General features: G+C 35.9%; 2 protein-coding genes across 2 annotated transcripts in view; one reads left to right on the top strand and one right to left on the bottom strand.

The window, feature by feature from the left end:
• LOC107712854 (protein zyg-11 homolog) overlaps nucleotides 1-5,018 on the top strand; it is a 19,535-nt gene extending 14,517 nt beyond the window's left edge. Inside the window, exons 12-16 of the mRNA XM_016518217.1 lie at nucleotides 1,036-1,233; nucleotides 1,327-1,379; nucleotides 2,710-2,807; nucleotides 2,898-3,077; nucleotides 3,425-5,018. Coding sequence (XP_016373703.1) covers nucleotides 1,036-1,233; nucleotides 1,327-1,379; nucleotides 2,710-2,807; nucleotides 2,898-3,077; nucleotides 3,425-3,441 — 546 coding nt within the window. The 3' untranslated portion in view covers nucleotides 3,442-5,018. The remainder of the gene's footprint in view (nucleotides 1-1,035; nucleotides 1,234-1,326; nucleotides 1,380-2,709; nucleotides 2,808-2,897; nucleotides 3,078-3,424) is intronic.
• A 91-nt stretch (nucleotides 5,019-5,109) lies between these two features.
• LOC107712856 (enoyl-CoA hydratase domain-containing protein 2, mitochondrial) overlaps nucleotides 5,110-14,258 on the bottom strand; it is a 9,749-nt gene continuing 600 nt past the window's right edge. Inside the window, exons 2-10 of the mRNA XM_016518221.1 lie at nucleotides 12,470-12,537; nucleotides 10,743-10,830; nucleotides 10,497-10,583; nucleotides 8,843-8,942; nucleotides 8,794-8,810; nucleotides 8,725-8,757; nucleotides 7,925-8,112; nucleotides 5,301-5,399; nucleotides 5,110-5,197 (exon numbers count right to left, since the gene is read on the bottom strand). Coding sequence (XP_016373707.1) covers nucleotides 5,120-5,197; nucleotides 5,301-5,399; nucleotides 7,925-8,112; nucleotides 8,725-8,757; nucleotides 8,794-8,810; nucleotides 8,843-8,942; nucleotides 10,497-10,583; nucleotides 10,743-10,830; nucleotides 12,470-12,537 — 758 coding nt within the window. The 3' untranslated portion in view covers nucleotides 5,110-5,119. The remainder of the gene's footprint in view (nucleotides 5,198-5,300; nucleotides 5,400-7,924; nucleotides 8,113-8,724; nucleotides 8,758-8,793; nucleotides 8,811-8,842; nucleotides 8,943-10,496; nucleotides 10,584-10,742; nucleotides 10,831-12,469; nucleotides 12,538-14,258) is intronic.

Genomic DNA, 14,258 nt, shown 5'->3' with positions numbered 1-14,258 from the left:
CACTGGATGCAACAAATGCCTCATTTGTAATGGGTTTTATTAGTTTTTCGTCGCTCCAGCCTGACAGGGCATCACAGTATGGTAAGGGGTGTAACATTTCCGTCACACGCTTGAGGTGTTCGGCCAATCACAACGCACTGGATAGTTGGTTAATCAGAGCACACCTCGCTTTTCAGACCGATTAGTTTTGTAAAAATCGACGCGTTTCAGAAAGGCGGGGCATAGAGGAGAAACAATAATGTACAGTATGTGGAAAATAATGTGTTTTTTGAACCTTAAACCGCATAAACACATTTCATTACACCAAATACACAAAATAATGTTCTTTTTAGCAGCATCATATGACCCCTTTAACAAAAAATGTATCACGTTTTCCAAAAAAAGCAGCACAACTGATTTCAACATTGATAATAATAAGAAATGTTTCTTGAGCATCAAATGAGCATATTAGAATGATTTCTGAAGTGACACAGAAGACTGGAGTAATGATGCTGAAAATTCAGCTTTGCATCAGAAATAAATTGCATATTAAAATGTATTTATATTATATTTCACAATATTACTGTTATATTGGATTTATCAATTATATGTAGCCTTGGTGTGCATAAGAGACTTTTTTTTTTTTTTAAACCCCAAAACGTTCGAACACTTGTGTGTGTGCATGCATAAAAATTTTTAGAAGCATATGGAACCCATCAAATAGAAGCATTTTTTGTATCAAGCCTCTAATAATTCTGTGCTGGTTATGCACTGGAGAGAGAAATACATATTGCAATGTTGTGCTCTGGTGAAACTGAATTGAGGTGAGTGATTCTGAAGCTGTGGGCAGCACTGATAAAACGCCTTCTCGTGTCAAAGGAAGCACTGCTGAGGGATTATGCTAATAGTTTCCCTTAGTTAGAAAGTATAATGAGACTATTTCGCTTTGCATTCAGTTGTATTTTTGGAGCTGTGGTCCCCTGTGCTGTTGTTGTTGTTCTTTCTCTATCTTGTCTAGTTCTGAATGTGTTGTGTGATTGTTTCCTTTGTATTCAGAACAACATCGCTGAGGTGGGGGAGTTGCAAGGTGAGCTGATGGTTCAGAGTTTTCTGGATCACATCCGCTCTCTGCTGCACAGTCCAGAGGTGGAGGTCAGTTATTTTGCTGCAGGCATCTTGGCACACCTCACCTCACGGGGCGAGAAGGTGTGGACCCTCGACCTGTCACTCAGGACCACACTGCTGGAGAAACTGGTGCGTGCTTGCGCAAACACAAGTATAAATTGTTTGGGTATTATTGCACCTGAGGCCTGAGTAAATGGTTTAATCATTATGTATCTCTCCCAGCATTCGGCGATTCTGAAGTGGCCAACGCCAGAATGTGAGATGGTAGCGTACAGGTGAGAAATGACAAGAAACATGCTTCACTGAATGTGAAGCAAAAACAGTGTCGAGTACTAAAGAGGTGTGCTACTCAACAACAGAGTTTGTCGGGTCTGGTTTTGGTCATTTTTAAGACATTTCATAGAGCACTATTATTGTTAAAATGTCGATAAATTATTAAAGCGTTGAATTTAATTGATTAGACACCCTTTTTAATGATCAGAATTGATTTAAACCATTAAAACAGTGCTCTAAAAAAAATGTAAACTGAGAATTTGGGGGGGGAAAAAAAGAGTTCATTTTAAAACTTTTGAGTTTGGGCTTAAAATCTATTTTTTTAAAAATATAAAAATATATTATAAGATAAACATGAATTATGATTTTTTTTTAATGGAACCACAGGAATAAAGTTAATAATGCATGAGCTATTTTTTCCTATTTATTTTATGACATGAACCAATTTTTACTTTAATGTACAAAATGTCTAAAGTACAGATTTTTCTTTTTTTTTTAATAAATAAACATTTAATATATGCAGTTAAATATGTAAAATGCATAAAATGTTTATTAAAAATAAATGACAACAAGGTAACAACAAGTTTGCAATTAACTTTAAAGTTGTTAACTAAAACATTGACAGTACTGGTTGTGTTGAACCAGTTTATGGGAAAAGTATTCTTAAAATGCATTCAAAATTCTGAATAATTTGTAATATATAATTATTCACGGTATTTACAAGTGCCCACGATAACAATATCGTGCATATTCATTACCGTGATATATCGCATTACCGAGTACCGGCACAAGTCTAGTTGAGCAGTGTTATTTTTGTATTATTAATATACTATTACAGTATTTTTGTTAATATTTGAATTATTTCTGTTTGAATTATTATTAACATATAATATATATGATTAATTATATGTTCAGTTTTCATTTTCATTTCTTAATTTAAAAATTAATTTTAAGAAACTAAAAATGTGCCTTTTCCCTTTTTTAATTTATTTTGTTTTAATTATTGTTTCCATTTAGTTTTTTTTCCATTATTTAATTTTTTTCTGTTATTACACTTGTTTTTCATATTCTAATTTTCAGTTTACGTGTTTCATCTAATATGTACTGTATGTTTTATTTCAGCTTTATTTCCATTTAAAAAAACAAAATAGTTTTAGTTAACAACACTTGACATGACACTGGTGCTCAGTCACATTAAGGGGGTCTTGGTTTTGGTTTAATGCTTGTGTAGACCCCTCTTCTACTTTGCCATTCATGCACTAGAAAGAAAATGATTTATAGTATTATAAAGAAATAAAGTGTTTAGTGTACATCTCTGTTTGTCTTTTCCAGGTCGTTCAACCCTTTCTTCCCTTTACTGGAGTGCTTCCAGACCCCAGGAGTCCAGCTGTGGGCCGCATGGGCCATGCAGCACGTCTGCAGCAAAAATGGTGAGATCAGCACTATAAACCCAACACTTCTGAGCCCAGAGACTTTCTGTGTTGTTAATTTTATTTCCTGTACTGCCTACATGAATGCAGCGGGGCGGTACTGCAGCATGTTACTGGAGGAGGGAGGACAGCAGCAGCTAGAGGCAGTGAGGTCACATCCCAAAACCCACGGCGACGTGCGGCGATTGGCCGAAAGCATCCTAGACAGTTTACATCACCACAGAGCGCGCACAGGATACACAGAGCCACCCAAAATACACACGCATAGAGGTACGTGTCCACAGAAGAACCAAAGTCAAGTTCCTTTTACATTTTAAAGGGATAGTTCACCCAAAAATGACCGTGGTAATATCCTTGCTGTCTATGGGAGGGTCAGAGAGCTCTCGGATTCCATCAAAAATATCTTAATTTGTGTTCCGAAGATGAACGAAGGTCTTACAGGTTTAGAACGACATGAGGGTGAGTAGTTAATGACAGAATTTTCATTTTTGGGTGAACTACCCCTTTAAGTGATTTAACCTTCGAATTGCATTTCAAAACTTCACCTTCTAAAGTTTAAATGTTCAATTTTAGGTCTAACGTGAGATTTTAATTCCACATTTCTTTTTGTTTTCCAGAGAAAAACCTTCCATGACACAATTAGTGGTCTCTGGAAAGGATGCCGCAAAAAACTGGAAGCTTTTTGTATGTTTGTGTTCACTTGTGCCCATCCGTATGACAATGACGCTCTGCTGCTCTTTCTGTTAGGAGGAACGTGCGGATGAGTTACTTTGCATATGTTTGCACACGACGGAATCCGTTATTTATTTGACGCAAGAATTAAGTCTCCGTTATCTGAGGAAATGTTTATTTAGACACGCAGCAGCTCATAGAGCGCGTTTATGTTAAAACGTGGGAAGTATGTGAGAGTTTATATGTGTGTATTAAGAGCATGTGCATCAGATTGCTATGTATGCATATTCAGATTTGGATGTAACTCCATAGGAAATTTCATTTATATGACAGATTTCTGTCCTGTTGGGCATAAAATGCAATAATACAAAAAAGACAACAACAGAGTTGTTGTTACATGGAAGTACATGAACTGTTTGGTAACATTAAGAGTGGAATATGTTCAATTGCATCTATGAGAGAGAAAAAAGTGTGTATTGAAGTGCATTGAACAGCATGAGAGCTTTAGGGATGAAATATATTTTTATAGACTGTATATCAACCGTGGCAGATGACAGTGTCTATGATGTTGTGTTGCACGCAAAGTATTATGATCCAGATTTGAGTTGGTTTCAAAAATGGTACTGGACTGGACACTCAGATGAAAGATTCCTCAAGAACCCAGAGCTCTTCAGAAGCAAACGAAACAGGTGGAGATGAATAAAAATAAAGCTTTTGCCTTTGCTGGAAAGCAGGAACGCGTCAATAAATGGATTGCCTTGTAAACCACGTTGAGAAATCAAGCATGTAGACATAAAAACGGACGCAGATAAACGGCACCTTGTAAAAAAAGTCAAGAGGAAGGACTTTGTTCTCATCATGGCAACTTTGGAGCGCTGGTGATTTGCCAAACGTCATTGGATTTGCCTTCTTGCTAAACATACTTGCATTGAACTTGAAGTTTGATTTCATTTAACACCAATGAAGCTGTTAAACAGCAGGTTCAACTTGTCTTGTTTGAAATTGCAATTAAAAAAAATGATATTTCATTTTGTTCCAGTGATCTACAGAAGCTTTTTTTTTTTGTATATAAATGTTTAATTTCCCTTGATGTGTATGCTTCTTTTCGCAGCATGGATTTGGTTTTCTGTTCATAACTGGGCCATGTATTATGATGAGATGCTCCAGCAAATGTGCTTTGTTCCAGAAAATCTTATTGTGTCATGCAGCTGTTCTTGCACATTGCATGAAATAGTATTTGTTATCATTTCTACTGTAATTCTAATTTCGGCTGGCAACTTTGGCCAGGTTTACAGACCTGAAATACTTCACAACATATCCGTTTTTGGATTCAGTTTCGACATTAACAAATATTGATGTTAAATTTAATCTGCCACTGTAAATGGACCAAATGAGTTCACTGAACTTTACAGGCCGAGCGTGGAGACTCTCATCATGTACGTGAAAAATGAACATGACAAAGTCCTTTTTAAATTATTTGTGGTGGTTATTTTTAGGCATTACAAAGCTCCGATTTCAAAGGAAATTGAAACCCAACACTGGTTACAGTGTAGTAACGTAAGTACAGCATGTTCAACATGTTTGTACTGTAGTACATGTGGATTTGAAACATGTTGTGCAGGTTTAAAACCTTCAGATATTCACTCTCCAATGTACCTTGGAGGCCTCTTCTCTATAAACGCAGCCATGCCCTCTTGTCTGTCCCATGTAGGAATGAGCTGAGAAACCATAAAACATTCAGTCAAACCAAGTACACAAAATACTGCAACAAAATCAAATAGTGCAGATTTGTTTCATATGGTTTATGTATGTATAACTCACCCTGGCATAACACATTCCCTCAATAGCCATTCCTGAAGAGATGTCCACCTCCGCGCCTCGATTCATGGCTACTTTAGCCATTCGCACGGCAATCGGGGCCTGGGGAGGAAGGAAAACAAACACAAATTTCCTGTTTAAAACACATTTTCATTTTTTATTTTCTGTTATGTACAGTGGAGATCAAAATGAGAGAACCTACAATTTCCTAAATTTCAAGGTCACTGCTTAGTCCTATTTGAAGTTATCCTAACCGGAGTATAAGGGCAGTTTTTTAAGCGTATTTCATAAATTAATTTTACTCTGAAGCACAGTATCAAAAACTTCAGTGAGATATTGGAAAAAGAACTCTGATCAAAATTAGAGAACATACAAGTTATTTGTGTTAATTTGGCACATGTTGCTAATTTCCTTAATTGTATGACAAACCCTATTTAACTGGAAGCATTCCTCCAATTTTCCCTGAGATTGTAAGATGGCGGGCTGCTCTAAGGTGACTGAAACCCTGCGACAGGAGGTTGTCCAGATGAAGGCCAAAACGATTACCCTTTCAGCCACTGCAAGAGAAGCTGGTCGTTCCAAATCTGTGATTTCTATAATATTGCAGCTTTACAATGACACTATTTCATTCAAGTCCCCAAAAAGTCTGGTCGTCCACGTAAGACAAATGCACGAGAAGACAGGATAATGCAGAGACTCTCAATAGGGAATCGGTTCAACACTGCAGCTGGAATTGCTTGCCAGTTCAGTGCTGAACAGGGTCTGGATCTGTCTCAGGACGATTAAGAGAAGTTGGACTGAAAGTGCAGGTAAAGCAGTTCCTTGAAGCTTAGAACATTGAAATAATGAAATGGCCGGCCCAGAGTCTTGATCTAAACCCGACTGAAAATCTCTGGAAAATCCTTGGCGACAAAGTTACGGCAAAGAAGCCCACTACAGTCACCAAACTATGGAAGAGAGTGGAAGAAGATTGGACCAAGATCACACCCCAGCAGTGTGAGAAACTAGTGATGTCCTGCAGCCACAGATGTGTTAAAGTCATTGAAAGCGAGGGCCTCTAACTTCCTACTACCAAAAGTTTAGTTGTAATCTTTCGTGCGACAGTGGTTATTGTTCTCTCATTTTGATCACTGTGTTTTCCACAAAATAAAGGTTTTTGTTAAAATACCTTGGAAATTGTGTCAAACGTGTTTGAAGATCAGTGGTATACCTACAGCTTAATATTTATTGTTTATTATCTTTTGAGTATCATGATTATCGTCAATACCGGTCCTTCAGATTTTGAGCAATGAAGATTAACCATAATATATTCTGTTTATTTTTTTGTTTTATTTTTAGGTTTTTTTTTGTAGCTTTAACACCATTCATGAACAATAGTAACAGGAATGATGGCAAGAAGTACAAAAATAATACTTTTATCATGTTTCTCAAACAAGTGTCACCAAGGCTGTATTTATTTGATTAAAAATACAGTAAAAACAGTAATATTGTAATTGTATGGTATTGTTATTACCATTTAAAGTAACTCTTTTTTATAGATAAAAAAAAAAAAAAAAGTAATTTATTCCTGTGATTCAAAGCTGAATTTTCAGCATCATTACTCCAGTCTTCAGTGTCACATGATCCTTCGAATCATTCTAATATGCTGATTTGTGATACATTTGTGAAACTGTGATACATTTTTTCAGGATTCTCTGATAAATAGAAAGTTCAAAATAACAGCATTTATTCGAAATAGAAATTATTTGTATCAAGGTAAATATCTTTACTGTCAATCAATTAAATGCGTTCCTTGCTGAATAAAAGTATTAATTTCTGAAACGGTAGTGTAAGTCTGCCTATAAAACAGGCCTTTGTTTATTATCTTTCACTGCAACTGTAAAATCTGCACTGTATCTGTCTAAGACACACAGTCACATAATCATGACACAGTTAAGTCAGGTGGGCAGAAGTGCTGACAAAAGTTATTGTGGCATGACGTGTCTGAATGATGTTCCCACACTGGCCTAAATAGGCCATCTTCATTTTAATCCAATATAATGACTTGCCAATCACAGGGAAAACCAGAAAAGCAGGATGTTCTCATTGTCACGAGACAGTTTAGTACAGTACAGAAGATTCCAGTTCCACAAATCTACATGCCAAGTCATATAATGACTACGATATGACACGTATTTTCAGGTTTGCTCCAAAGGCAATGAATAACAAGGTCATGCAGTCGATTACGCATGTGTCTTTTGTACCATTATGTTGTTTATCTTGTTAATTGTGTGCTCTGGACACTTTTGGGCCTGAGGGAAGACTGGGATGGCACATTTGAGCCAGGTCTGTCTTCAGGTCATACATATTCATGGGCAGCCTGTCGAATTCGCTGAGTTTGTCCATATTTGACCCAGCGCTGGGTTGTATTTAACCCAGCATTTTTTAGAATGTAGAAGTTCATTTAAAAACAATTTCCATGTTTGCATACCATTTTTTTATTTGAGTGTTGATTATTATAGTTAATAGTTAAAAATGTGTGTATAATCTGGGGAAGAGTGTAATTCAGTGAGACAGTAGCAGAGGCGAGAAAGTGTCTAAGACTGAGAGAAGAAGTAAATGTGGATGGAAATGTCCTGCAGACTCACCTGAGGCAGGATCTCTCGTGCGAGACTAAGAGCCTCTTTGTGGGCTGCGTCTCCTGTCTGGTTCTGTGGCACGGAGCGGTTTACCAGCCCCAACTCTGCAGCCCGTTCACCCCCGACACGCCGGCCTGTAAAAATCAGCTCCTTTGCGATGGCAAAGCCGACTGTCCGGGGCAACCTTTGACTGCCTCCTGATATACATACACAAAAATGATGGTTTAGTTATGGTGCCATTAAAAAGTAATCAGATACTTCATTAAGTGTTCCATTTTACAACAAAACTGGTTCTTTGTACTTTGTTTTACTGAACCTTAAAATTTATCATTTTGATATGTGACATTTCATTAGATAAAAAATACAATACATACATGACGGACGGACAGACGGACAGACGGACAGATAGATAGATAGATAGATAGATAGACAGACAGATTTCTCAAAATATCTTCCTTTAAGTTCCACAGAAGAAAGACATACAAAGGCATTTGTTTTCATCTATGTAGACTGCAACACATGTTTTGCCATATATAGACTAAATATTTAATGTTTTCATTTTATTATTGTGTATATTTTTCAACATGACATGTTTAAGTATATGTTTTAGCATGTCATGTTGAAATTTGAAAAATACAGAGATTGTATAAGCTTTTCAAAAAATGTTCACTCTTCCATTTAAGTCTATCTGTCCTGTTATGTCTGTTAACTTCCCATTTATCTGTCTCTGTTCTGTAATGGGACTGCCATCTAGCTGTCTGTTTGGCTTATTATTTCAGTCGCTCTATCTATTCATTAATTTTTCTCACCAGCCCCAGGGAGTAATCCTCGCGTATTCCCCACTCCATGACGTGCCAAACAGAATGACTACAAATCACGCAAACCCACACCCGCAGCCGTGATCTAGCCCCAGAAGGTCAGAGCAGCCACTCACCTGCAGTGCGAAGGTCACACGCCAGTGCCAATTCCAAACCGCCCCCGAGAGCAAAGCCGTCCACTGCTGCGATGGTTGGCATGGGCAGCGCAGCTGGCACATAATGGACATACACACGGATCAGACAGGTCATAGATTACATTAATGAGAGAAGGCTTCAAAACAGCTGGACCTCTCAACACTCAACTGAATGTGTTCAATGCTGACACACTTATATAAAGAGGGGGCACATTGGAAAAATTGGGATTCAAAAGATAATTGGAAACCTGGAAATAATAGAAAAGTTACTTGAAAAGTTTCTATATATATATATATATATATAAATAATGTATTTTTATTTTATTTCAGTTTAAGTTTATTTCAAAGAATTGTTGTCAGTTTCTCAGAAAACCTTATTAATACAATTCTTTATTAATACAAGTATTCATACAATTCAAAGTAACTTGTCTATTTGAATATATTTGAAAAATGTAATTTATTCCTGTGATGCAAAGCTGAATTTTCAGCATCATCACTCTAGTCGCATGATCCTTCAGAAATCCCTGAAATATGCTGATTTTGGTGCTCAAGAACCATTTCTTTATTATTCTCAATGTTGAAGGCTTTTTTAAGCTTGTTAAATGCTGTCGACAAAACAGTCTGTGTAAAAATTGAGCAATTATTTACTTGTCTTCCTGTCCTGTTGTAGAAAGGGTCCAAATGATGTCACTTCCTGGGTGACGCAATTATGGAGTGTTACATTTTTTGTAATGGGAGAAAATCCTGTAGTGACTGGATTGCATGCAATTGTGTTACACAGATACATATGTTTACGGTTACTAAAATAAGTTGCCAATTAAAATGAATATGAAGAAAATACCACATTATACTAAAAAAAAATTCGATAATCAACTTTTTTACTTAAAGCAGCACTATGTAACTTTTGGCGCTCTAGCGGTTAATAAACAGAACTGCACACATCCCGCGGAAGAACATTCCAACCGGAGCTACTTCTCTAAGTTTATGTCTATGGCGATTCACGCAGGTATGTGTTACTCCGCAGCGGTGACGACCCGACCAGGCTACAATAGTCCAAATATAAGTACTTATTATAAGTGTACCGTAGTGATTCGGAATAAGACAAAAACGCGGTTTGGAAGATTAATTCATGATGTACTCGCTCATTATATACATTTCGCAAATTTTGAACACAGAAAAAGTTACATAGTACTGCTTTAAACTGTTATGCTGATAAAATCGTTTGTAATGAAAAAAGTATACATATATTTTAAATGTTTAAGATTAGAAGCATTTCACTCCATTGTATAATCACTCATTTCTGTATTTCTGATAAAATGCTACTAGAAAATTGCATAGAGAATATTCTTTCTCAACCTTCTGCTTATAAAACAGTAGCATTTCCCTAAATGGCAAACTATGCAAAAACTGAGGGCACAGAGAAAATGCACGTACTGTGTGTTTATTATTATTATTATTAGTATGCATATCCAATCATTCTCACCTCCAGCCATAATCGTATTTGCAGCTGGGAAACAATTACCTTTTCAGTGCAACACTATCAGAATTCAGAGTTCTGTATCATCACTTTCTGAACAGGATTATAGTCATTTTGCAATATTCATGAGAAACATCAGCCTTATGTCTCACCGATGTCATTCATTAGTGATCGTAGGCCATGTACAAACAGCTCTGCCTCAGGGTTACTCATCTGAGCTCTCTCCTTAAGATCTGCCCCTGTCAACACATAAAAAGACTGATTATGACATATGCAAATATCTGATTCGACTCCTCTTTATAATACTGATATTTCCTGTAAAGCAGGAGCTTAAGAAAGTGTTTTTAAAAATCACATCATCTTTAAAGTGGTTTTGTGTGACAGATTCCTTTACAAACCTGCACAAAAGACTCCAGGTATCAAACTCTTAAAGACCACCACACGAACTGCTGCGTCATGATGCAACGATGACACCAGCTCTCTCATCTACACAGAGAGAGACAGATATTGATGCACATATAGACAAAAAAAGATTTTAAAAAAACAGAAGATATCGATTTGAGGAAGAATTCCGGGAGAGAGATGACTGATTTATTTTTGTCTTTGTACACTGTTATTTATTTAAGGCCTGACACACTTTTGCCAGACTTTCTTTTGATAAACTGATCAAATACAAACGTTAAATTAGAGTTCTTATACTACTTTCTGGGAACAGAAAAAAGAAAATAGACCGAAATGGAACATCTGTTACTCAAGTTAACTAAGTTAATATTTAAAAACCATTCCAGCGATTGGTTGCAAGTTGAACAGTTAAAGACTATATATGTATACAGTCATACATTCTTTAAAACGTGTTTATTTATTTATATTAGTGCTGTCAAACCATTAATTGTGTGTGTGTACTGTGTATATGTATTATGTATATATAAATATACACACATACAGTATATATACTGAAAATATTTACATTGCATATATTTAAGTTCATATAATTCATAATACAGTTGAGGTCAAAAGTTTACATCCCCCTTTCAGAATCTGTAAAATGTTAATTATTTTACCAAAATAAGAAGGATCATACAAAATGCATGTTTTTTTTTTTGTCTTCTGGGAAACATGTAACTATGTTCTGTAGCCTCTGAAGGGCAGTACTAAATGAAAAAAAAAAAAAGATATTTAGGCAAAATAAAAAAATGCACACATCTCCATTCTGTTCAAAAGTTTTCACCCTCGGCTCTTAATGCATGATTTTTCCTTCTGGAGCATCAGTGAGCATTTGAACCTTCTGTAATAGTTGCATATGAGTCCCTCAGTTGTCCTCAGTGTGACAAGATGCATCTCAAAATCATGCAGTCATTGTTGAAAATACACAAAAATGCTGGAAAACCAAAGAATTTGTGGGACCTGAAGGAGTTTTTCTGAAGAACAGCAGGCGGTTTATCTGTTCAGGACAAACAAGGGACTCATGAACAACTATCACTAAACAAAAAAACACAGCTGTGGATCATTCAGGTAACAACACAGTACTAAGAATTTGAACGGGGTCATTTTTATAAATTCAGCTATTATTTTCTCTTGTGGACTATATGTAAACATCTTTTATGTGAAATATCTCATTCAGGTCAGTACTAAATAAACAACAACATGCATTTTGTATGATCCCTCTTATTTTGGTAAAATAATTAACATTTTACAGATTCTGAAAGGGGGATGTAAAATTTTGACCTCAACTGTATATATACATTTAATATATAAAAGTAACATATTTTTCTTAAATATACATGCATAGGTGTGTATTTATATATACATATTATAAACACTTTCATTTTGGATGCAATTAATCGCGATTAATCGTTTGACAGCACTAATTTATATGAATCTGTTATCGCTAAAGATCACAAAAAGAATGATTCCTTGTGACACGTGGTGGAAATTTAACACACCAGTAGGATTACCGAGAACTGAGGGCTTGATCATCAGTCATCATTGGGTTAAACATGAAACAAACAGGAATATTTACGCATAACATGAACAAAGGGTGGATAGGAAGTTCGTGAACTAGCTCTTCTGCTTCCTGCATGCTTAAGTTTGATACTGTAGGACAGGAGGGTTTCTGCACACTCACCTGACCCACAAACACCCGTCCCAGAGAGTTCCTCGCCCTTTCACGACACATCAGCACTTCCACTATACCTAACCAGACAAGAGAAAACAGAGAAACTGAAGGAGTGGCTACGGTTGCAGTTCTCAACTGGTGGGCTGTGACCCAAATATGGGTGGCTTTTCTGTTCTGATGTGATCACAGTGTAAATGATGCCAAATTAAATAAGTAATTGCACTATGGCTGAACTCTTCATATGAGATGTAATAAACCATTAAAATGCACTTGTAATTTGTATGCTGTCACAAGGAAATTTCTGCGAAATGTTGCAGGCAAAACAGGTCCAATGTCTAATATCAATAGTGTGTGCAGCTCACAAAGAAGTTACTTTCCAACCAAGAAACTTTCTGTTGCTCAACATGTGACCAATTTGAACTTGTTGCAAAATCTGCCTGAGGAAATATTTCACTCTCTTGAAATTTCCCTCTTGAATCACATGGAATCCTACTGGAAATTACTGAATTTTGCCCATGAAATTTCTCAGAAAAACACTAAATCTGACCATTCTTTAGTGTGCTTTGCAATGTAAACCCTGCTTGCAGCTATATTCTTAACTTTTTGGTACTTGGGTCGCCACTCAATATCCAAAGTAAAATCTGGGTCCTGAAGTACAAATTAGCTCAGAACCACTAACCTGCATGACATTCAGAAGAAAGTCTTTTTTTTTCATCCTCATAAGAGGGCTTGTCATTATCAAAATGAAACGATCTTGAATACAAAGTTTCTAATCTGATCAGAGACCAAACGTTCATTGAGTAAACTAAACTACCCTTCATGGGTCCTTATAAAAGGCTACAAGTGCAAGAAATAACGGATGAAAGGTGATTAAGCAGCACACCTGTGTCAATGCAATGTGTATCATACTGACATGCTGATATATGATATAGGCTAGTGTGATAAAAGAGATATGATCTCTCCTTGGCCATTGTTCCCTTAAACATGTTTGTCACATTGCTTCACTTCCCAAAATTAAAGGCGGAATAACAAATAGGCCTACTACCATGATGTATAATTATTTATTTTTAAAAATGACCCTCTAACAATAGCGTTCCCTATTCTTTTTCTATACGATCTACTTGTTTCCTTTTATTTCTTAAAAAAAAAATAATAATAAATTTGCTACATATAACTGAGACTTGTCACAGCACTTGCATATTATTGCTCTTTTGTTGGTTTTGATTGCTTCTATTGTCCCTTTGGATAAAAGCATCTGCTAAATGCCTAAATGTAAATACTTTTTTATTGTAATCATTTTAATACGTATCATACATAATACTTAAATTATAAATGCATAAATTAATATTTATAAATAATAGTTATAATATTAATAAATAAATAAATATAGGCTATAAATGTCCTCTAAATTTGTAACAATTACCTGGACTTTTCAATAACAATTGTCCAATTTCCATTACCGTTGGGAACCTATTATTCAACTTGCATATATATCTCATAAAGAGTTGATAATATATTTAATATAACATGTCATTATATATATATATATATATATATATTCAATGCATAATGTAATATTTAAACAATTTCCAGGACTTTTCCATAACAATTTCGTATTCCATCATATTCCAATATCCATGGCGGTGTGAATACAACTTACAGTAGCCTATGCAAAACCTGAAGTCCAAAAAAAAAACCGTTCGCTTTTGTTTTCAAAGGTTTGGGAAGTTACGTTAACAGTCCAAATACACCTGTAAGGTGTAGTCAGGCGTTCTATACGCATCTGCAGGCAGGCACA

The sequence above is a fragment of the Sinocyclocheilus rhinocerous genome, unplaced genomic scaffold, assembly GCF_001515625.1.
Source record: "Sinocyclocheilus rhinocerous isolate Xijiao unplaced genomic scaffold, SAMN03320098_v1.1 scaffold478, whole genome shotgun sequence".
Taxonomy (NCBI): Eukaryota; Metazoa; Chordata; class Actinopteri; order Cypriniformes; family Cyprinidae; genus Sinocyclocheilus; species Sinocyclocheilus rhinocerous.
Note: the sequence above shows the minus strand (reverse complement) of the source record. Positions and strands in the feature narration are given on the sequence as shown.